At 44.5% G+C, this 23,909-nt stretch overlaps 1 protein-coding gene across 5 annotated transcripts in view; it reads right to left on the bottom strand.

Moving 5' to 3' along the window:
• Nucleotides 1–6,642: 6,642 nt before the first annotated feature.
• The window catches only part of SMAD2 (SMAD family member 2), a 74,297-nt gene continuing 57,030 nt past the window's right edge, over nucleotides 6,643–23,909 (bottom strand). For all 5 annotated transcript variants that reach the window (XM_081319272.1, XM_081319276.1, XM_081319274.1 and 2 more), the window contains 7 exons: nucleotides 23,550–23,684; nucleotides 21,039–21,113; nucleotides 18,174–18,227; nucleotides 17,163–17,375; nucleotides 15,237–15,374; nucleotides 14,524–14,668; nucleotides 6,643–8,520 (listed from right to left, as the gene is read on the bottom strand). In XM_081319272.1, the coding sequence (XP_081175398.1) occupies nucleotides 8,397–8,520; nucleotides 14,524–14,668; nucleotides 15,237–15,374; nucleotides 17,163–17,375; nucleotides 18,174–18,227; nucleotides 21,039–21,113; nucleotides 23,550–23,684 (884 nt within the window). In that variant the 3' untranslated portion in view covers nucleotides 6,643–8,396. The remainder of the gene's footprint in view (nucleotides 8,521–14,523; nucleotides 14,669–15,236; nucleotides 15,375–17,162; nucleotides 17,376–18,173; nucleotides 18,228–21,038; nucleotides 21,114–23,549; nucleotides 23,685–23,909) is intronic.

Below are 23,909 nucleotides of genomic sequence, written 5' to 3'. Positions count from 1 at the left end.
AAATGATTAGGGTTGAAATCCCACTAGATGGGTCTTGAAATCCTTCTGTGTGGGTATGTGATACATGTGTGGGTGTGTGTACATATATGTGTGTCCATTTCTTGTCTGAAATGGTACAGTTTCCTGCTTGAACAGGGGCTGGACTAGAAGACCTCCAAGGTCCCTTCCAGCTTATTCTATTCTATTCTATTCTATTCTATTCTATTCTATTCTATTCTATTCTATTCTATTCTATTCTATTCTATTCTATTCCATTTCATATTTTCTTTATTCTATTCTATTCTATTCTAGTCCATTCCATCCCATCCCATCCCATTTATTCCATTCCATTCCATATTTTCTCTATTCTATTCTATTCTATTCTATTCTATTCCATTCCATTCCATTCCGTATTTTCTTTCTTCTATTCTATTCTATTCTATTCTATTCTATTCTATTCTATTCTATTCTATTCCATTCCATTCCATTCCATTCCATTCAATTCCATTCCATATTTTCTCTATTCTTTCCATTCCATTCCATATTTTCTTTCTTCTATTCTATTCTATTCCATTCCATTCCATTCCATTCCATTCCATTCCATTCCATTCCATTCCATTCTATTCTATTCTATTCTATTCTATTCTATTCTATTCTATTCTATTCCAGTCCAGTCCATATTTTCTCTATTCTATTCCATTCCATTCCATTCCATATTTTCTTTATTCTATTCTATTCTATTCTATTCTATTCCATATTTTCTTTATTCTATTCTATTCTAGTCCATTCCATTCCATTCCATATTTTCTCTATTTATTCCATTCCATTCCATATTTTCTTTATTCTATTCTATTCTATTCTATTCTATTCTATTCTATTCTATTCTATTCTATTCTATTCTATTCTATTCTATTCTATTCTATTCTATTCTATTCTATTCTATTCTATTCTATTCTATTCTCTAATTCTATTCTGTTCTAATTCTAATTCTAATTAGCCCCCTGCTCAAGCAGGAGACCCAATAGTATTCTGGGAAATGTGATAGAGCTTTGAGAATTTCCCATCAACCCATTTGAGAGCCCTGAAGATGTAGGGCTAAAATGGTCCTTTCCCCTTTGTGTACCAAATACAGAAAAGTTCCTTTCTGATTTCACATTTGCCGAAGGAGGCCTTGCGCTGAACCCAAGTTCCACAGATAAAGTCTGTTCGGGATTAAACCTGCTCACGCCAAAGCCAACTTTTTATAGATCCAAGGAGGCTTGCAGATCCACATTTCCTAATAAGCTGCAGTGGGCTAAAAACACGCACAAAAAACATCAGCGTTAGGGGGGCAGAGGAATTTGTATAGGATGCATCAGTTCAAGCTTAACTGGCAATGGAAAACCTGGGTTAAAAATAAATCAGCTTGAAAGCCAACACACACACACACACACACATACACAAACACACACAGAGAAATCCCAAAACAGACCCTAGCCTGGAGATAATTAAAACCTCCCAACGCCAGTGCACTCAAACGGAAAAGTCCTATTTTCAACATGCGATGCACGGATTGAAAAATGGAGAAAGTATTTGCTGAACCCAATTAAAGCTAAATAAAATTATTCCTTGATTTTCCTCTTCCCTCCCACCCCCCTTTCTGTACTTAATTCCCATTACAATAAGTTCCACTCATCTGGATGCAGAGTATAATTGCCATCACTAGATGCTCTCGGATGGTTCTGGACAATTGTCCCAATAGATCAGGAAGTTACGGAAAGCTATCTGAGTTTTATGTTGTAAACACAGAACAAGGGGGTGGGCAGGGTGGGTGGGAAGGCGATGGGAAATCGTATGCAAAAAAATTTTTAAAAGTGGGTGGGGGATTTCCATTGCAGTCACAGAGCAATTATTTGCAGGCTTTTTAGACCAACTATGAGCAGGGAGACATGGAATAGAATAGAAGCTGGAAGGGTCCTTGGAGGTCTTCTAGTCCAGCCCCCTGCTCAGGCAGGAGAACCTACACCATCTCAGACAAGTGACTGTCCAGTCTCTTCTTAAAAACCTCCAGGGATCGAGCGCCCACGATTTCTGGTGGCAAGCTGTTCCACTGGTTGATTGTCCTCCCTGTTAGGAAGTTTCTCCTTAATTTCAGGTTGCTTCTCTCTTTGATCCGTTTGATCAGATGCTTCTCTCTTTGATCATTATAGAAACAGAAGAATCTGTTTTTTTCCCTTTTTGAAGATGGGAACTACATCAGCTCTCTTCCAGTCCTCTGGTAGTTCCCCAGTGCTCCAGGATCTTTGAAAAATATAGTTCAGTGGTTCTGAGATCACGTCTGCCAGTTCCTTGAGAACTTTGGGGTGTAATCCATCTGGTCCTGGTGATTTGAACTCGTCTAGGCTGGACAGCTGCTCACTTACCATTTTCTTGCCTATCTTAACTTGCGTTTCTATTCTGTTTTTTATGGCACTGGTTTGGGTAGGTTGGACTGTTCTTTCCCTTTGTGTAAAGACAGATGCAAAAAACGAATTAAATAGTTCTGCTTTCTCCCTATTGCTTGTCACCTTCTTGCCACTTTCCCCCACTAATGGACCAATCATTTCCTTCACTTTTTTCTTGTTTTTATATGTTGAAAGAAGCTTTTTTTGTTATTTTTGACTTTGGTCTCAAGCCTTAGTTCATTTTGAGCCTTAGCTTCCCTCACTTCATCTTTGCAGGCACGGGCTATTTGCTGATATTCTGCCTTAGTTATGTGCCCCTCTTTCCAATTCTTATACTTGTCCTTTTTATCTTTCAATTTATCAGAGAGTTCTTTATGCAGCCATGCTGGTTTCTTTCGAGAGCTGTTATTTTTCTTCTTTGTTGGTATTGTGCTAGACTGGGCTTTTATTATCTCACTTTTCAAAATTTCCCAAGCTTCTTGAGTTGTTTTCCCTTTGAGGATTCTCATCCATGGAATTCTTCCCAAGGTCTCTCTAAGTTAATTGAAATTAGCTCTTTTAAAGTCCAAGACTCTAGTCTGGCTGTGTTCTATTGCTTGTGCTTCCAGAATGTTGAATTCCAATATTGCATGATCGCTTCCCCACAAGGTTCCTGTGGCTTCGACACTTTCTATCATTTCATCTCTGTTAGTGAGAATTAAATCCAATATGGCTAATCCCCTAGTTCCCTTCTCTACTTTTTGGGAGAGAAAGTTTTCTGCTAGGTTTGTCAGGAATCTGTTAGATCTTCCACTTGGTGCAGAGTTTGTCTCCCAATTGATATCAGGGTAATTAAAGTCCCCCATTACTATTGTGATGTGCTTCCTACCTACTTTAGTTAGCTGACTAGCAAAAAGTTCATCTATTTCCTCTGCTTGGTTGGGCGGCCTATAGTATACATCTATGGCAATGTCATTTTCCCCCCTTTTATATTGACCCAAATGCATTCAAGTTTACAGTTTTCATCATTGTTGTGCTCTATTTCTGTAGAGATAAAGTTATTTCTTATATAGAGAGCAACTCCACCTCCTCTTTTGTTTAGTCTCTTTCTTTTAAATAATTTAAATCCCTCTAGCTGTGTGTTCCATTTGTGGGTTTCATCCCACCATGTTTCCGTAATGGCAACAATATCATATCCGCCCTCATTTACCTGAATTTCTAGTTCACCCTGCTTACTGTTCATACTCTGCGCATTGGTGTATAGACATTTGTCCTTTATGACTGACCCTGTGTTTACTTGCTACATACTTGTGTAGTGACTGACTTCCCCTATTTTCTTAGATTGCCGGGGCCAGTGATGTTCTGTATCAATTAACTCACTGTCCCCGTTGTTTAGTTTAAATATTCCTCCAGAAAAGCCATGAATTTATTGCCAAGTAACTCAGTCCCTTTCTTGGATGGATGCAGACCATCTCTTTTGTACATTTTTTCATTGGACCAGCTACAGACATCGTGACTAATATAACCAAAGCCTTCTCCTTTACACCACTCCTTTAGCCACATATTAAATTCTGCTATACGCTGGCCTTTTCCATTTTGCTCCTTATACACTGGTAAGACCTCTGAAAAAGTGAGCCTGCAGCCTATTGTGCTGAGTTCCTGGCCCAAGCTCTGGAAATCATTCTGCACAGAGAGTACATCGTTTTGGGACAGATCGTTAGTGCCAAGATGTACAATGGCATCCACACCACAGTCCTTGCTGGCGTTCTTGATTATTTTAGAAATACGCTTCTTGTCCCTACTGGCAGTAGCACCTGGAAGACACCTGACCTCTTTCGAAACCTCTGTGTCCTTTCCTAAATTTACATCCCTTATAATTGAATCACCAACCAGAAGGTGGCTTCTCTTTTTGGATGCCTTTCTGTTCTTGCATGACTGGTGTGTAATACCAGATTCACACTTCTCCCTGTCGAAAACAAGTTTTTCATCTTGGACCACGATCCCCTGCTTATTTGAGTTGTTATCACAGATACCTTTACCCGTCTCCTTAATGTCCCTATTAAGGTCAGCAAGGGCACTGTATGCAGGGACACAGCGAAAGCTTTGGGTTTATGGTTCACAGCTCTCACCCTCCCAGATCCCACAGTTGTCCACACTGCCCTTCTCCTGCAGGATCTTTGCGGTAGAGGGGGTTGATAGCGCGGAGGCTCAGTAGAGTAGGAGGGCTGAACTGAACACCTAATTTCCGCCTGAAGAGCGCAGATTACAGACGCTAGATGAATAATCTGTCCTTGTAGACTAGTGATTTGTGTACAGATAGGAGTTTCCCAGTTTGAAGTGCTGCGAAAGACAGCTGCAAAACAAGTGTTGCACTGAACTAAGCCAGACAAGCTGAGATGAAAGGAATCTCAGATGCACTTGCCCTGAATGTACCATTTTTGATTTTGTTATGTGATTCGCGGGCCGTTCAGCGCGCAGGCTGCTACTGTGCTCCTCCACCCACCTTCTCCTTAACTCACGGTATTGTAGCTTTTCCCAGCAGCCTCTGGCAGTTTAAAAGTTCTAGTCCCGCCTTAGGCACGAAAGTGGCTAGGTGACTTTGGGCCAATCACCGCCAGGAGACGGCATGTTCGAGTCCCGCCATAGGCACAAAAGTGGCTAGGTGACTTTGGGCCGATCACCGCCAGGAGACGGTGAGTTCGAGTTCTGCCTTAGGCACGAAAGTGGCTAGGTGACTTTGGGCCGATCACCGCCAGGAGACGGCAAGTTTGAGTCCCGCCATAGGCACAAAAGTGGCTAGGTGACTTTGGGCCAATCACCACCAGGAGACGGCGAGTTCTAGTCCCCCTTTAGGCATGGAAAACCGGCTAGGTCACTTTGGGCCAGTCCCTCTTTTTAAGCCCAATCCAAGACTGCAGCTGTGGGCGGGGGGGAAATAGAAGGAAAGGGGTCTTAGGCACATTCGCTCGTTTGCCCGATTTTTAAAAGTAACAACGGTAGCTTTAAAAAAAAATCCAAAAATTTTTTGCCTGTGCCAAGACAGTTAAGGCAGACCACGGCATTCCCCTCCGCCATTTTGCCTGACGGTAAATAATCCTGTGATGTACCATTGACTGGAAGGATTGGCTGAAGTCCCCAAGGACGTTTACCTGGCTCAAGGTGGATTCCACGTTGGTTCTCACTCACACGCATGAACATTCAAAGTCACAACAACAACCCACCTTGCTCACACATATGGAGGCCAAGAGCCCTCCCCTGCTCCAGCTCTTCTGAGGTCCCTTCCCTAGCGCTCCCAGAGGACCACCATCCCTCCATCCTGGGCCACCAGAATCCAGACCAAGGGTTTTCAAACGTGGCCGCTTTAAGACTTGTGGACTTCAACTCCCAGAATTCCTCAGCCAGCCCTGAGGGGCTGGCTGAGGAATTCTGGGAGTTGAAGTCCACAAGTCTTAAAGCGGCCATGTTTGAAGACCCCCGATCCAGAACTTCAGAGAAACCTTCTGGGCTCACACACAAGAAAAACCTTGATCGTTGCCTGCCTTGGCTCAAGTTACAGATGTGGCATCACATCCAGATGTGCTACTACAGCGTCCTCCTCTGATCTGGCACCCAGACCTTCGCCCCGGACAACCGTTGGGGCTTGCGTTCGACAAAATATTTTTAAGACACCCCCCCTCTTGTAGGCCCAGCTGGCCGGCAGAGCGTTCCCGCCAAAAGCACCACACGAGAAAAAAAAAGGGGGGGGAGGGGGAGAATTAAAACTTTTATTAGTGTATTCACATATTAGGCAAATGCAACACAGATGAAAGCTTCCCTCTCGCTTTTGATTCATTCATTGATTTATTTATTTTTATTACAAGTTCTACCAATACATATGAGGCGCTACTGGTAAAACTACACAAATTTGGCAACTCTTGGCCCGTTCTTCTGAATCGCCCGGCCCCGCTTGGTTTCCACCCTCCCTCCCATCGGCATTATTATTTATTTATTTTTAAAAAAAAATTAATTAATTTTTAATTTTTTATTATTATTTTTTTTGGTATTGCTCTCATGCCCCTATTTTTGTGACGGCATTTAAAAAATAGAAAATAATAATAACATTAATAATAATAAAAAGAATCCCTCGCTGCCTTCGGTTCGGGCAGCCGATTTACAAAGCTTAACACTGGCCAAAACGTTAGTTGTCAAAAGCTAGGGATTGCCACTAGGTGTACTTACAAAGTACAAGACTAGCGCAGCAAAGTAACCTTTTTGTGGGTGGGTGGGTGGGTGGGTGAAGGAGGGAAGAAACGAGACGAATAAGGCAATCCTGCCACTGCCACGACGACCAGGACCGACAGATAGATCACAAGGCGGTTAGTTCAAAGATGTATATAACTCAAAAGCCGGAAGAGGCCTTTCTGTACAGTATTCCCAACCCAGACGTTATCGGTAGAATATAATTCAAAATATTTTTTACTTTTTAAAAAAGAAAAAGAAATAGCCAAGGGTCCGGATGTAGGAGTGTCTTTTAAGATTCACCCTAACGTGAGCTGCTGCGGAGGGCCATCCTTTGGTCAAGCCGTAAGCAGCCCCACGGAAGCCACGGCTTCTTCGGCCAGATTGTCTCCTGGATGCTCGTGGCCCGGTTCCACCAGCCGAAGCCTTTTGGGCTTCCCGGAGAGCCTCTTTTGCCATCTGCAAGAAACAGCCAAACTTCTTGTGGAGTAGGAACTTGGGAAGTAGGGATTCCCCCCCGCTGCGGTCCAACGGGAGACGTGGTGGTCTCACTCCTCCTCCTCCAGACGTAGCGGAAAAGGGAAGTTAACGGGAGAAGCGGTCCCCCACCCCGTCTGGCCTTCCCCTTTGTCAACTTGATTTAGAAGCCTAGCAAGCAAACGTGTCATTTAAAAAAAAAAAAAACATACTATTTTCAGGGTTGTGTGCAGGCTTTGCAGGTCTCCTCTGCAACCTCCCAGGGATCCCTCCTCCTTTGATCCTGGTAAGAGCAACGATCAATCGAGCTGTGCCTACTCTTAAAAGAGCAATCCGCTGCCCCTCTTCGGTTGAGGTTTGACAGTCTACCCACCGGGGATAGTAAGAGGCGTCCGTGTCTCGAAAGGAGCAGCGGGTGAGAAAAGCTGAGCGATTCCCGCCGCTTAGGGAGAAAAATCTGATCGGCTCATCGGTTACGAGAACCAAGCCGGCTTACGGCCAAGACTACTCCGTGCGCGCGCAAGCGACGCACCGCGAGTCGGAAGGAGCCCAGCGGAGATGGCCAGCCGCAGGTGCCCTTGCTGATCAGACAGGACGTGTCCCAATGAGCGGAACCGGATCATTGGTAAATTCCAGGAGCGAGGAAGGAACTCCGCTTATTTGGTACGCGTTCAGTCTCAGCAAAACTTCGGGCGAGTAAAACCCCCAACGTTTCATCTCTCTACAGTCCGCAGTTCCAAGATAACTGGGAACTGGCAGCTTTGTGTCGCAAAGACTGCTCGTGGGGCAGTGAAAAGCCTGCACACACACACACACACACACACACACACACACACACACACCCGATATGTATACAAAAATATATATTAAAAAAAAATATGGCGAACCAAGTATTTAGGCTCTTTTAGGAGATGCCTGCTTAAGCTGGATCTCTGTAACTGCTGCCTTGCTTTGGAGAGGCTTCCTGACCTATTGCTAACTGTACTGTCCGTGTTACCGGTAAACCTGTAGGATACTCGATTTATATGTACCCAATTTTTTTTTTAAAAAAACACCATTGAAGTCTTTTAAATGTCCCCTCCCTCCTTCGGGAGAAGATGTTTCTATACACTAACATTTCACCTAGTATCAGAGTATAGGAAACGAAATCCACAAGGTGCTTGAAAATTCATGACATTCTCAAGTGCTCTCTCTCTCTCCCTCTCTCTCTCTTTTTCTTTCTCTCTCTCTCTCTCAGAACCTTTTTGGGATAGGAAAACAGTTCATGGAGACCACGCGCGAGTTGACTGCCGGGACTTCCGTCTTCTGAGCCCGCCGAGATTACGACATGCTGGAGCAACGCACGGAGGGGGACCCCATCTGAGTCAATACTTTATCCAGCCACTGGAGAGGCCCGTTCAGGTGCAGCTCGATCCAACAGGGGGTGCTGGTGACCGTCTGGCGCCTGGAAGGGCAAAAAGGGGACGGATGGGGGGGGGGGGAGAAAGAGAGGGGGCAGAGAAGGAAGGAAGGAAGGAATTAAAAAAAAAAAGCCTTTGTGGCGTTGTGAAAACAGCACACCGACCAGAACAATGTGCCTTTCTTAATACAGGCAAATAATAAATAAATAAATATAATAATAATAATAATAATAATAATAATAATAATAATAATAATAATAATAATAATAATAATAATAATAATAATAATAATAATAAAAAAAACAATAACAGAGTTAGAAGGGACCTTCGAGGTCTTCTAGTCCAACCCCCTGCTCAGGCAGGAAACCCTATACCATTTCAGACAAACGGCTGTCCAGTCTCTTCTTAAAAACTTCCAGTGTTGGAGCACTCACAACCTCTAGAGTAGAGTAGAGTAGAGTAGAGTAGAGTAGAGTAGAGTAGAGTAGAGAAGAGAAGAGAAGAGAAGAGAAGAGAAGAGAAGAGAAGAGAAGAGAAGAGAAGAGAAGAGAAGAGAAGAGAAGAGAAGAGAAGAGAAGAGAAGAGAAGAGAAGAGAAGAGAAGAGAAGAGAAGAGAGAAAAAATGGAATGGAATGAAACAGAATAGAGGATAGGATAGGATAGGATAGGATAGGATAGGATAGGATAGGATAGGATAGGATAGGATAGGATAGGATAGGATAGGATAGGATAGGATAGGATAGGATAGGATAGGATAGGATAGGATAGGATAGGATAGGATAGAATAGAATAGAATAGAATAGAATAGAATAGAATAGAATAGAATAGAATAGAATAGAATAGAATAGAATAGAATAGAATAGAATAGAATAGAATAGAATAGAATAGAATAGAATAGAATAGAATAGAATAGATGGATTGGAATTGGAATTGGAATTGGAATTGGAATTGGAATGGAAGAGAAGAGAAGAGAAGAGAAGAGAAGAGAAGAGAAGAGAAGAGAAGAGAAGAGAAGAGAAGAGAAGAGAAGAGAAGAGAAGAGAAGAGAAGAGAAGAGAAGAGAAGAGAAGAGAAGAGAAGAGAAGAGAAGAGAAGAGAAGAGTAGAGAGAAAAAATGGAATGGAATGAAACAGAATAGAGAATAGGATAGGATAGGATAGGATAGGATAGGATAGGATAGGATAGGATAGGATAGGATAGGATAGAATAGAATAGAATAGAATAGAATAGAATAGAATAGAATAGAATAGAATAGAATAGAATAGAATAGAATAGAATAGAATAGAATAGAATAGAATAGAATAGAATAGAATAGAATAGAATAGAATAGAATAGAATAGAATAGAATAGAATAGGATTGGAAGGGACCTTGGAGGTCATCTAGTCCAACCCCCTGCTCAGGCAGGAAACCTTCTACCATTTCAGACAAATGGCTGTCCAGTCTCTTCTTAAAAAACTTCCAGTGTTGGCACATTCACCTTGACTGACAACTGATCGTTCGGAGTTACAACCGTTTGTCACACTTGCTGCATCTGCTGCAAGTCACCCTAATCGAAACTCGGATACTCGGCAACTGGCTCATCTTTGTGATGGTTGCAGTGTTCTCAGGTGTTTGTGTGCGTGTGTGATGTGATTCCCCCCTTCCCAGAAGCAAACTAAAATGGGAAAGCCAGATGCACTTAACAGCCGTCTTACTAGCTTAGCAAATGCAACGAATGATTCGCCGAAGAACTGAGGCTCCTCAGAAGGATCGTAAAACGGGGCAAAAAACTCACTTGACAATTCCTCTCAAGCAGGATTTCAAATCAGAGCCCGTTCTGTTGCTAATTTGCTTAGCAACAGAAATCTTGGGATTCCCTTGTGGCTGTAAGTCCAGGATTACCTTACACAGTCACTTGTCTGAGATGGTACGGGTTCTCCTGCTCGAGCGAGGGGCTGGACTAGAAGACCTCCAAGGTCCCTTCCCGCTCTATTCTATTCTAATAGTCTAATTATGGGCCAGCCCTTGAAGAATAACCTGGCTCCCCTCCCCACCCCCAGCCACCCCCATATCAGCAGTTTTGGTACCGTTTCCACCTCTTGTAACCCCTAACCGTCAGAGGGCGCCTGAGAAGGCAACAGCGCTAAAGCTGTCTGAGTGACCGATTTCCAAAAGTTAGGCTATCTGGTTATTATTTGGGTGGGAAACTACCAGGAACACGAAGCTGATGAGTAGAGCAGAAGTTAAAAACACATCTTGGAAGAGGAAATAGCCAGCTCTTTCCCTATATCTGGCAAGGAAGCCATAGGGAGGTATAAAAAATACAAAGAACGGTTGCTGGAATTGGGTGTGTCCAGTTTAACGAAGAGAAGGGCGAGGGGGGACAGGATAGCAACTCTTCCAGTATCTCAGGGGCTGCCCCAAAGAAGAGGCAGTCAAGCTGTTGTCCAAAGCGCCTGAAGGCAGGAGAAGAAGCAACGGATGGAAACTTATCAAGGAGAGAAGCAACCTGGAACTAAGGAGAAACTTCCTGACAGTTAGAACAATTAACCAGTGGAACAACCTGCATCCAGTTGTTCATGCTCCAACACGAAGTTTTTAAGAGGAGACTGGACAGCCATTTGTCTGAAATGGTATAGGGTTTCCTGCCTGAGCAGGGGGTTGGACTAGATGACCTCCAAGGTCCCTTCCAACTTTTATTATTATTATTATTATTATTATTATTATTATTATTATTATTATTATTATTATTATTATTATTATTATTATTATTATTCACCAGGAGTCAAGCATGAGACTTCCCTGAGAAGGCCAAAGGGGCCCTTGTGGGCAAACTTAATTCTTCTCATGCCATCTAAGTGGGCTTTTTCTGGCTCATTTCCTTCTCAGCTTCCTTCTTTCTCACAGCCACGAAACCCTTTCCCTACTTCACCTACCTCCACGCACACACAACCCTGCGACTCCCTCACCTGCGTTTTTTCACTGGCCTATCAGCCCGGCCTTGAGGGTTGCTGTCCTACTGCGTAAGTCGGAACTGGTAAGCAATTTTATTATCTAGGTTCAAAAAAGCAACCCTTCTCTTTCTTTGCCAAAACAAATGTCATGTCCCAGTTGTTTGGGGCAGTTTATCTTTAAAAGTTTGTGAAATCGTTCGTATTAAATTTTAAGGGTCCATTTTTTCTTTCTTCGGAGTAACATAATAATAATAAAGTTGGAAGGGACCTTGGAGGTCATCTAGTCCAACCCCCCGCTCAGGCAGGAAACCCTATACCATTTCAGACAAGTGGATGTCCAGTCTCTTCTTAAAAACTTCCAGTGTTGGAGCATTCACAGCTTCTGGAGGCAGGTGGTTCCACTGGTTAATTCTCCTCACTGTCAGGAAGTTTCTCCTTAGTTCCAGGTTGCTTCTCTCCTTGATTGATTTCCATCCATTGCTTCTTTTACTGCCTTCAGGTGCTTTGGAGAATAGCTTGACTGCCTCTTCTTTGGGGCAGCCCCTGAGAGATTGCATGGCTGCTGTCATGTCCCCCCTCGTCCTTCCCTTCATTAAACTAGACATACCCAATTCCAGCAACCGTTCCTTATATGTTTTACCCTCCAGTCCCCTGATCATCTTTGTTGCTCTTCTCTGTACCCTTTCTAGAGTCTCAACACCTTTTTTACATCCTGGTGACCAAAACTGGATGCTGTATTCCAGGTGTGGCCTTGCCAAGGCCTTGTAAAGCGGTATTAACCCTTCACGTGATCTCGATTCTATCCCTCTGTTGATGTATTATGAGAGACCGGAAAAGCCTTGATGTGTACTTTAAGTGCTTAATAAAATGGGCTAGGATGGAGTTTGGGAAGTTATCAAGTACTTCATAAGAGTGGTGGGGTGGTGATTTTTTTTAAAATGAATTTTTATTATAGGATGGATTTTTAAAAATATCTAGAGTTGCAAGAAAAAGTATGTGAACTCTTTGGGATTACATGGAGTTTTGCATGAATTGGCCATAAAATGCGCTCTAAACGTCATGTAAGTCACAACAGAAAAACACAGTCTGCTTAAAATAATACCTTGTGGACTTCAACTCCCAGCATTCCTCAGCCAGGCATGCTGGCTGAGGAATGCTGGGAGTTGTCCAAAAGTCATAAAAGGGCCAAGTTTGAAGGCCCCTGAGTTAGAAAATCAAACCCTAATCATGCCTAAAAGAGACCTTATATACTGCTCTTAGATATAAGGATGCAACAAATAAAAAATACTATGTTCAATCATACAAGGATGACGTCTAGAACAATCACAAATCACCACTCACCCCTTTTTAATATTGATATTAAACGTCCTATTTTTAATAATTCAGCCCAATATTTAACTGAAATGTAAACTTTACCCACAAAGCATTATTTTAACCCAGGGGTCTTCAAACTTGGCCCTTTTATGACTTGTGGACTTCAACTCCCAGCGTGGCTGATCTACACTGCCAGAATAAGCACAAGGCCCTGCTCGTTTTGTTTCTGTTTGCTGTCTCTTTCACCCTCAGAAAGTGTTCTCTTACTCTAGAGTAGAGTAGAGTAGAATAGAATAGAATAGAATAAAATAGAATAGAATAGAATAGAATAATAAAATACAGAATAGAATAGAAATATAGAATGGAATGGAATGGAATGGAATAGAATAGAATAGAATAGAATAGAATAGAATAGAATAGAATAGAATAGAATAGAATAGAATAGAATAGAATAGAATAATAGAATAGAATAGAATAGAATAGAATAGAATAGAATAGAATAGAATAGAATAGAATAGAATAGAATAGAATAGGAGCTGGAAGGGACCCTGGAGGTCTTCTAGTCCAGCCCCCTGCTCAAGCAGGAGAACCTATACCATCTCAGACAAGTGAATGTCCAGTCTCTTCTTAAAACCCCCCCGTGATGGAGCGCCCACTGCCAACCTAGCAGTTCGAAAGCACGTAAAAATGCAAGTAGAAAAATAGGGACCACCACGGTGGGAAGGTAACAGCGTTCCGTGCGCCTTTGGCGTCTAGTCATGCCGGCCACATGACCACGGAGACGTCCTCGGACAAGCGCTGGCTCTTCGGCTTTGAAACGGAGATGAGCACCGGCCCCTAGAGTTGGAAACGACTAGCACGCGTGTGCGGGGGAACCTTTACCTTTTTATTTGTGTGTGTGTGTGTGTGTGTGTGTGTGTTTGTGTGTGTGTGTGTGTGTAAATTTTTTGGATTGCTAACAGAATTAAAGGGAGACTGATACTTAACAAATACTTAACATATATGTGTGTGTGTGTGTGTGTGCGCACACACACACACACACAAACCTTGATAAGATTAAAAATGTGCATCCCAGGCATATTAAACTTAACAAACTAAGCGAACACTGGGATGGGATAAGAAAAACTAAAACAGTTTTTATTGCTAAAAGATCAAGCTTTCCTTGGCTAACTGCCAACGTCGTCAGAATGGAAACGCTGGGGTGGGGAGATCGCATTTATACTGTTGGTGTCTGCACTCTGCTCATGGAGCGCGTCACCGGTCTGTTTCTTGACGCTGGCCGTATTCCTTTGAGTTGTATGTACTATATACTGTATCTGTCTCCCTTTATTCTTTGTTAGCAAGCCAAAAAATTTACACAAATATGAGCTGCCACTGCTGTGGCTACTGCCTGTAGATGGCCTTGGGTTAGGCTGAAACAGGAAATAAGATTTGTCCCGTGTTTGGGACCTAAGCAAGTGCATTCTAAATACTTAACAAACATTTAACACATATCTCCCTTGCTTCTCAGTCAACAAAGAGAGAGAGAGCCTGTGGCCTAGGGGTTAAAACAATTGCTTAAGACGCAGTCGGCCCAGGTTCAAATCTCAGAAGGGTATGGCTGACTGATGAGAACAAATGAGTTTGAAATGATCTTATCTGTCTCCCTTTATTCTTTGTTAGCAAGCCAAAAAATTTACACACACACACACATATATATATAAAAGAATGCTGAGACTGGATTCTGTTTAGGGAGGTGGGGAGCGGTGGGGAATTCAACCCTGCCCCAAGGGAATTTTTTGAGGAGGCTCTGCACCCACCTGTATTCAGCTCCCCATCCTTTAACGAAGCTCATCCTGATGGTGCACATCCGGGTCAGCTGATACACGGCTTCGAAGCCCTGATTCACAGACTGAGCCAGGAGAGCAGCAAATTCCTGGTTATTAAAGATCTTCAGGTTGCAACCTATATAAAGGGGAGAAGACAGCTGTGGGTTACCGATGGCCAAGTTACCAGCATCCTCTCCGGGTGCGTATTATATAACCCAGTGGTCTCCAAACTTGGGCTACTTTAAGACTTGTGGACTTCAGTTCCCAGAATTCCTCAGCCAGCAGAGCTGGCTGAGGAATTCTGGGAGCTGAAGTCCACAAGTCTTAAAGTGGCCCAGGTTTGGAGACCACTGATATAACCCTAACCCTTTAAAAGATTCTGCCGCATTCAAAAAAAAACAACACAAAACCTAACAGCTTTTTGGAGACGCTGGAATTCATCTCCCGATATTCCCAGCCGGAGTTTCTGCTGGTTAGAAAATAAGGATTTGAATGTCGAGGTTCCGACAGACACGACCGAGTCGGTCAGGACGCCGAGGCCTGAGACTTGCCTCGAAGAACAGCCGGGTTCGTTGCAGAGTCGACGCTGACGTTCAGAAGATCAAAAGAAGGCGTCGGCCGGAAGACACCCCGCCTTGCAACGCCGGAAATGGATTCTAACGTATGAAATATAAATATATGTATATATATATTTTTTTACTTACCTGGCGGGATTTTGCACACGGTTGCCGGATGCCAGCCGTATCTCTGGTTGCAGTTGGGACTCTGGACGAAGATGGCGCTATCACTTAAGCACTCAGCAAAAACCTCTCCACCGATATAATACAGACGCACTCCCCTTCCTGGGGGTGGGGGGGGGGGTAGGAGAGGGGGGGGAACAACAAGGGACAGAGAAAAGAGAAAGGCTGAAGATTAACATCTGAAGAGCTTAGGTCCCGGACTGCTATTCTTTTATAGCTAGCATGCCACAAAGAACTCAACTTTGCTTCTTCTTGTATTGCTTGTTTAAATGCTTTTATGTAAGTGAAAGAAGACAGAAAAAGAGAAAGACAGAGGGAAAGAGAGAAAGAAAGAAAGAAAGAAAGAAAGGAAGGAAGGAAGGAAGGAAGGAAGGAAGGAAGGAAGAAAGAAAGAAAGAAAGAAAGAAAGAAAGAAAGAAAGAAAGAAAGAAAGAAAGAAAGAAAGAAAGAAAGAAAGAAAGAAAGAAAGAAAGAAAGAAAGAAAGAAAGAAAGAAAGAAAGAAAGAAAGAAAGAAAGAAAGAAAGAAAGAAAGAAAGAAAGAAAGAAAGAAAGAAAGAAAGAAAGAAAGAAAGAAAGAAAGAAAGAAAGAAAGAAAGAAAGAAAGAAAGAAAGAAAGAAAGAAAGAAAGAAAGAAAGAAAGAAAGAAAGAGTGTTGTGATTCAGGGTCAGCCTGTGGGTTCGGCAGTTGGGTCGGACGACTCAGAGGAGGAGGAGGAGGGGGGTGTTGAAGAGCTTGCTGAGGGGATTGGACAGCTTGATGAGAGTCCTCAGCCAGGCCCCTCTCACCTGGTCACCACGGAGACCCAGCTGTGTGAGCCTGACAGCATGGATGAAGATGACCCACAGCTGGCCCTGTTCAAGGACGCCCGACGCAAGAGGCAGTCAATCAGGAGTAAACAGAGGAAGGCAATGGGGCTCCTCGGAAGGAGGCAGAGAGAAGCCACGCCCTGAACTGTATAAAAGGGGAAATGCGTGGGAGGGCTGGTTTGCTGAAGGCAACCGCTTGTAAAGCTCCTGTTTCTTGGTTCGTGTCTTGTTCTATTTGTTTTTGTAGCAATAAATTTGGCAGGCGTAATTCCAGCCTCTTGCCTTCTTGTAAAAGGGGTTGTCCCTGCCTTTTCTGCAGGGCTGGTACAGAACAGAGAGAGAGGGAGGGAGGGAGGGAGGGAGGGAGGAAGGAAGGGGGAGGGAGAGAGGGAGGGAGGGAGAGAAGAAGAAAAGGAGAGGGAGGGAAGGAAGGAAGGAAGGGGGAGGGAGGGAGGAAGAAAGGAAGGGAGAGGGAGGGAGGGAGGGGGAGGGAGAGAGGGAGGGAAGGAAGGAAGGAAGGAAGGAAGGAAGGAAGGAAGGAAGGAAGGAAGGGGGAGGGAGGGAGGAAGAAAGGAAGGGAGAGGGAGGAAGGGAGGGAGGAAGGGAGGGGGAGGGAGAGAGGGAGGGAGGGAGAGAAGAAGAAAAGGAGAGGGAGGGAAGGAAGGAAGGAAGGGGGAGGGAGGGAGGAAGAAAGGAAGGGAGAGGGAGGGAGGGAGGGAGAGAGGGAGGGAGGGGGAGGGAGAGAGGGAGGGAGGGAGAGAAGAAGAAAAGGAGAGGGAGGGAAGGAAGGAAGGAAGGAAGGGGGAGGGAGGGAGGGAGGGAGGAAGAAAGGAAGGGAGAGGGAGGAAGGGAGGGAGGAAGGAAGGGGGAGGGAGAGAGGGAGGGAGGGAGAGAAGAAGAAAAGGAGAGGGAGGGAAGGAAGGAAGGAAGGGGGAGGGAGGGAGGGAGGAAGGAAATAGGGAGGGACGGAGGAAGGAAGGAAGGAAGGAAGGAAGGGAAGGAGGAAGGGAGGGAGGGAGGGAACTGAACTGTGAAGGGCAGAAGACCGTGGAGGACAAAAAAAGGCCGCTCAGCTCTACTACCTATGTGCCGTCTTGTCATCTCCACCGTGGCGTTCCGGTTGACGTTGGAGAGCAACCCTAGGCAGAATCGCTCCGAGTTGGAGGGGTCCGTGAAGCCATCTACAGTCAGCGAAGGCTGCGACGCGTGGAACGTTTCGCCCACTCTCTGATTGAGTTCATAATATGCTATCGAGCACCAAAAGGCCGGCTCCGAATAGGTAACTGGCTGCAAGTCTGGCACGGGGGGAGAAATCATTCTTAAAAAGAATTCTCAATAGCCACGATTGCGCAACAGTCTGGCAGTCCTGGTTCTTTGGAACGAAACCGCCATCAAAGCTCTGTCGCTTATTCTCAAAATTAACCGGTTCCCCTTTCAACAGGCAAAATGAAAATATCACACATTTTATCTAAAAAAGCGTGCTTACTCTAACTCAGCGGTCTTCCAACTTGGCCCTTTGATGACTCGTGGACTTCAACTCCCAGAATTCCTGTTTCATTTTCCCCAGCCTGCCTGGGAATTGAAGTCCACAAAGGTCTTAAAAGTGGGCCAGGCTGGAGACCCCTGCTCTAAATTTTATTTTTATTTTATTTTTTATTTTAATTCCATTTATATCCCGCCCTTCTCCGAAGACTCAGGGCGGCTTACAAGCTTAGCAGGGTTGTGTTTTTTTTGTTTTTTTTTTAAACATGAAACGTGTACCAGGCAGAAGTGCCAACTCATGCAATTTCTGCATTTCTTAAAAAAAAGGTTTTATTAATTTTCTACTTTTACATTTAAATATTTAAAAAGCAACGTGGCGGCTGAGTTAAATCGGTAATTCGATAATGTATAAATATCTTTAGTAAGAGTCTCAAAACTGTTACGTTAAAATACTTCCTCTCTTTTGCCCTTAGCGTTTACTGTCTCGTGTTTAAACTAGGACAATTCTTATTACATCAATTAAATAAAAAATAACTTTCTCACAATTTCTGCTCTTCTTGCTACAGGGTGCCCTTCCTCCTTATCTCTTAAGATCTAATGCAGCTGCTTACCTAGGCTGTGATTGACAGGTGACAGTGTGCTAGGAGACAGCTCTGCCGGCGATCCTGGGAAAACAATCGAAAACGTGGTTTAATTTTTTCCCTCCTGCACGCATGCACACACACACAAACTCAAACACCGAAACACTTCACACAAATCATTTAGAAAGAAATCCAGAGGCTGTATTTTTTTCCCCACAAGCTGGACACAGTAATCAAGAGAGAATCTGGAATCGCTTTTGTTCCTTCCACTCGGTGAAAAGTTGGAAAGATTGGAAAATGTTGGGGGGAACCTTTGATTGCCATGAGAGAATCTTAGTTCTAGTAAGTAGATTAAAATTTATCTTCCTCCTATGAGCAATAACGTAACAGAAATCAAGGTTAGGAGATGAGGATAGGTGACAGCTATTAACCTACTGAAAAGGGCGTTTAACCAACCCTTTGCCATTTTATTTATCTCATAACCCAAGAAACATTAAATGTTCAGGTGGTCCTAGGCCAGGGGTAGGCAGCCTTGGCTCTTTTGTGACTCGTGGACTTCAACTCCCAGAATTCCTGAGCCAGCCAGGCTGAGGGGAAAGGGAGAGGTTTCCAAGCTGAGCCAGGCTGGCTCAGGAATTCTGGGAGTTGAAGTCCACCAGTCATGAAAGGGCCGTGGTTCCCCCATGCTGGCTCAGGAATTCTGGGAGTTGAAGTCCACCAGCCATGAAAGGGCATAATTCCCCCATGCTGTCTCAGGAATTCTGGGAGTTGAAGTCCATGAGTCATAAAAGAGCCAAGGTTGCCTACCCCTGGCCTAGTGCAGAGGTCTTCAAACCTGGCCCTTTTCTGACTCTGTGGACTTCAACTCCCAGAATTCCTGAGCCAGCATGGGGAACTATGGCCCCTTCGTGACTGGTGGACTTCAATTCCCAGAATTCCTGAGCCAGCATGGGGGAACTATGGCCCCTTCATGACTGGTGGACTTCAACTCCCAGAATTCCTGAGCCAGCATGGGGGAACTATGGCCCCTTCATGACTGGTGGACTTCAACTCCCAGAATTCCTGAGCCAGCATGGGGGAACTATGGCCCCTTTATGACTGGTGGACTTCAACTCCCAGAATTCATGAGCCAGCATGGGGGAACTATGGCCCCTTTATGACTGGTGGACTTCAACTCCCAGAATTCATGAGCCAGCATGGGGGAACTATGGCCCCTTTATGACTGGTGGACTTCAACTCCCAGAATTCATGAGCCAGCATGGGGGAACTATGGCCCCTTTATGACTGGTGGACTTCAACTCCCAGAATTCCTGAGCCAGCATGGGGGAACTATGGCCCCTTCATGACTGGTGGACTTCAACTCCCAGAATTCATGAGCCAGCCTGGCTCAGCTTGGAAACCTCTCCCTTTCTCCTCAACGTGGCTGGCTCAAGAATTCTGGGAGTTGAAGTCCACAAGTCATAAAAGAGCCAAGGCTGCCTACTCCTGGCCTAGGGCCACAATTGAGCCCAATATTTCCACAGTTAAGTGAATTGTGCCCCATTTTACAACCTTTCTGGCCACGGCTGTTGGGTCAATCCCTGCAGTCATTAAGTTAGTAACACGGTTGTTAAGTGAGTCTGGATTCCCCCACGGACTCTGCTCGCCAGAAAGTTGCAAAAGGGGATCAGTCACACGACCCTGGGATGCTGCGACCATCATAAATATGAATCGGTTGTCAAACGACTGAATTCTTAAACACAGGACCAAGGGGACGATGCAATGGTCATAAGTATGACAAATGGTTGTTAAGTCACTTTTTTTCAGTGCTGCTGTAACTTAGAATGAGGAGGGGAGGGGAGGGGAGGGGAAGGAAGAGAAGAGAAGAGAAGAGAAGAGAAGAGAAGAGAAGAGAAGAGAAGAGAAGAGAAGAGAAGAGAAGAGAAGAGAAGAGAAGAGAAGAGAAGAGAAGAGAAGAGAAGAGGGAAGGGATCCTGGAGGTCTTCTAGTCCAGCCCCCTGCTCAAGCAGAAGAACCTATACCATTTCAGACAAGTGACTGTCTAGTCTCTTCTTAAAAAGCTCCAGTGATGGAGCACCCACGATTTCTGGTGGCAAGCTGTTCCACCGGTTAATTGTCCTCACTGTCAGGAAGTTTCTCCTTAGTTCCAGGTTGCTTCTCTCCTTGATGAGTTTCCAAGCGTTGTTTCGTGTCCTTCCCTCTGGTTCTTTGGAGAATAGTTTGACCCCTTCCTCTTCCTTGTGGCAGCCCGTCAGATATTGGAACTCTGCTATCATGTCTCCCCTATTTCTTCTTTTCTCTAGACTGGCCAAACCCAAGTCCCGCAGCCGTTCTTCGTATGTTTTAGTCTCCAGGCCTTGGATCATCTTAGTGGCTCTTCTCTGAATTTTTCCCCCCAGACTCTCAACGTCTTTTTTGTGATACGGTGACCAAAATTGGCTGCAGTATTCCAGGTGTGGCCTCACTAGGCTTCTTAAACCAAGGACTACCCGAAATCCATTAGAATAACTGCCGTTTGATCGCAAGATTTGGACGTTTAGGAAATTAAAAAGCGGAATTTAAATCACGATGGTTTTATCGGTGCATTTCTTCTCCCTCTAATCAACGGTGATACTTTATGCCGATTCTGCTATTAAGCTGCAACGGATGGTTGAACGGGCTTTTCCCCTATCTTCAGCATCGCGTCTTTTCTACAGGATGCAGATCGCCAGAGTCCACTGGAGGTAGGTGGCCAATAAGTTTCAACCAACTAATAAACCATGTTGCCTTTAAAGCTTAACCTTGATGCAACCCAAGGACAATTTTTTTTGTCACAGAGATACATGCAAACCTAACACCCCCCCCAAAATGGGCACAAGACTTTTGAGCACCCCATAAAAACGAAGGCATTTTTACCTGTATCCATGCTTTGGTTCAACTGCTGGTCACTTGTCTCCCCATCTTCACTGATGTAGCCAGGAGGAGGTGTTTCTTCCAAGAGGGGAAAAAAAATGCAATGGAGAACCCTTTTAAAATAAAACCTTCACCCAATACCAAGGAGGCTGGATGTTTTATCAATAAACAAAGAACAGACAAAATATTTAGGAATCAAACTGCAGCCCGCGAGCTTATCTAGACCCACCTCTGGGTAGACGTTGCGCTGCCACAATTTGACAGCCAAAACCAAAAAAAAAAAAAAAACCAGTTAATATGAGGTTCGGGGGGGAGAGGGAGGAAAAATCAGTCACTTGCATTTCCCTTCTTTTCTCCTTACCCCAATTCTATAAGCCACAGGTTGCAATCCTTATACAGCGTAGACCTGTTCAGACATTAGAGTTGATACCCTACGTTTGAAGACTGGGGAGTCAGTTTTTGATTTTGAGGAGATTGGCCTTTTCCAAAATGGGAATAGGAAACGGGAAGCTCTGCACATCCTGGTCCCCAGTTTTCCACAGACAGGCATATAAGGTTTTCCCAGTTGCAATGTATGGCAGTGGAAGATGGACCTTAAGAAAGGCCGAGCACCAAAGAATTGAGGCCTTTGAACTCTGGTGCTGGAGAAGACTCCTGCGAGTCCCTTGGACTGCAAGGCCATCAAACCGGTCAGTCCTAGAGGAGATCAACCCTGACTGCTCTTTAGAAGGCCAGATCCTGAAGCTAAAACTCAAATCCTTTGGCCACCTAATGAGAAGGAAGGACTCACTGGAGAAGAGCCTAATGCTGGGAAAGATCGAGGGCAAGAGAAGAAGGGGACGACAGAGAATGAGGTGGCTGGATGGAGTCACTGAAGCAGGAGGCGTGAGCCTCAATGGACTCCAGAAGATGGTAGAGGACAGGAAGGCCTGGAGGAACGTTGTCCGTGGGGTCACGATGGGTCGGACATGACTTCGCAACTAACAACAACAAAGTTCAGACATCTTCAAACTCGGCCCTTTTATGACTTGTGGACTTCAACTCCCAGAATTCCTCAGCCAGGATGCTTTAAGACAGGGATCTTCAAACCCGGCCCTTTTATGACTCCTGGACTTGAACTCCCAGAATTCCTCAGCCAGGAGTCATAAAAGGGCTGGAGTTTGAAGACCCCTGAGCTAGGGAAATGTAATAAAATAATCCTGACGGTTTGCAGCTCTTCGGGGGGAAAGTTTGAGAAAAGGGTCCTTAAAATGAAACTTCGACACAGTGGCGCAAGCAAGACACGAAGAATTTAAGTTGGGTATTCCAAAACAGGGAGGTCTCTTTCAAAAAGAAAAAGAAAAATCTCAAAAGGACGGTTGGAAAAAAAAAATTCGGCAAGAGTTCCTGAACGTTAGGCCCGCATAACTGAAAAGGGAATTTACTCTGGAGTTAGGTTTAAACATTAGGACATTTTATTAATTAAAATCTACCAGAAAAAGCCAGATGGTTGATGATACCCCCTAAGCTCAAGGCATCAACGGATGGTTCAGATGGTTCCGTTGGCAATTCTCCATTAGAGGCAGTTCTCAACTTACAACTGGGATTGGGACCAGACCTTTCGTTGCTAAGTGAATTGTGCTCGATTTTGTGACATTTGGGGGCCATGGTTTCCCCACCCCCCCAGTGACTTTGCCTGTCCGGGAGGGGGGGGGAAAGACAGCAGAGATGGTGATGGCATGACCCCAGGATGGCGCAGTTGCTGTAGAAAATGTGCCGGAGGTTAAGAGTTCGAATGTTGCTCTCGTAACCGAAAGGGTGCCGCCGGGGGGGGGGGGGGGTGGGGAGGTCATAAATGCAGGGACTGGTTGCCAGTCATTTTTTTTCAAGGCTGTTGTGACATTAAACGACAACAGTAAATTGTTGTAAATGGAGGACTATCTATAACAGGCATCTTCAAACTTGGCCCTTTTATGACTTGTGGACTTCAATGCCCTGGCTGAGGAATTCTGGGTGTTGAAGTCCACAAGTCATAAAAGGGCCAAGATGGAAGACTCCTGATCTATCATGTCAAAATCCATTATGGCTAGGCAGACTGGCTGTCAGTGCTGTTAAAGATCTTCATGATAAAAGTATACTGGCAAAGTTTCTGCTGAGAGCACGCCAACAATTATAAAGAAATATCCCCATGCTAGCAAGCCATGCCAGGCTTCCCGTACCATTAAATTTTTATTTTGGCATGTCCCAAAGTTGCTTTTCCCAGGAGGCAACTGGACTTTCTCGATTTTCTTGGAAGACCTTTCGGCTTCTCCTCCAAGAAGCTTCTTCAGCTCTAACTGGATGGGTGGGGCATGGAAGCCAGAACTAGAGAAGCTTCTTGGAGGAGAAGCCGAAAGGTCTTCCAATTAAAACAAGGAAGTCCAGTTGCCTCCTTGGGACAACCAGGAGCCGGATAACTGGGAATCTCCACAGATGCTTTGGCACGCTACACACAGTCGGCTTCGGTTTAGTCCCAACTTGCATTTGCATGAATACCTGGTATGTAATTGCTCTGGGGTTCAATTCCTGCGGGAAAATTAGTGTTTTCAGGAATGGAATGAGTATAGTCATCCAGGGGTGGCAGTTCAGTCAGAATCTCGGCGTGTCGTGGTACCAAAACAGGAGGCAAAACTAGGAAGAAAGAAAACATCCCAAAACGTTAAGCCCAATTTACCACGCTTAAATACACGACGAGACAAATACTCCTCTATAAAACATACAAAAGCAGACTCTTATCGTCAAATGACATGGTTTTAATTCAAAGCGCCGATCGTTCAATTCTTTGCCTATTCAGAATCAAAAGCCAAATTTTGGCAATGGGCCCAGGTAAGCATGGAGAAAATCACAGCAATCAGC

Source organism: Vipera berus, assembly GCF_964194415.1.
Source record: "Vipera berus genome assembly, chromosome: 2".
NCBI classification, from domain to species: Eukaryota; Metazoa; Chordata; class Lepidosauria; order Squamata; family Viperidae; genus Vipera; species Vipera berus.
This window is presented reverse-complemented; position numbering and strand designations above follow the sequence as displayed.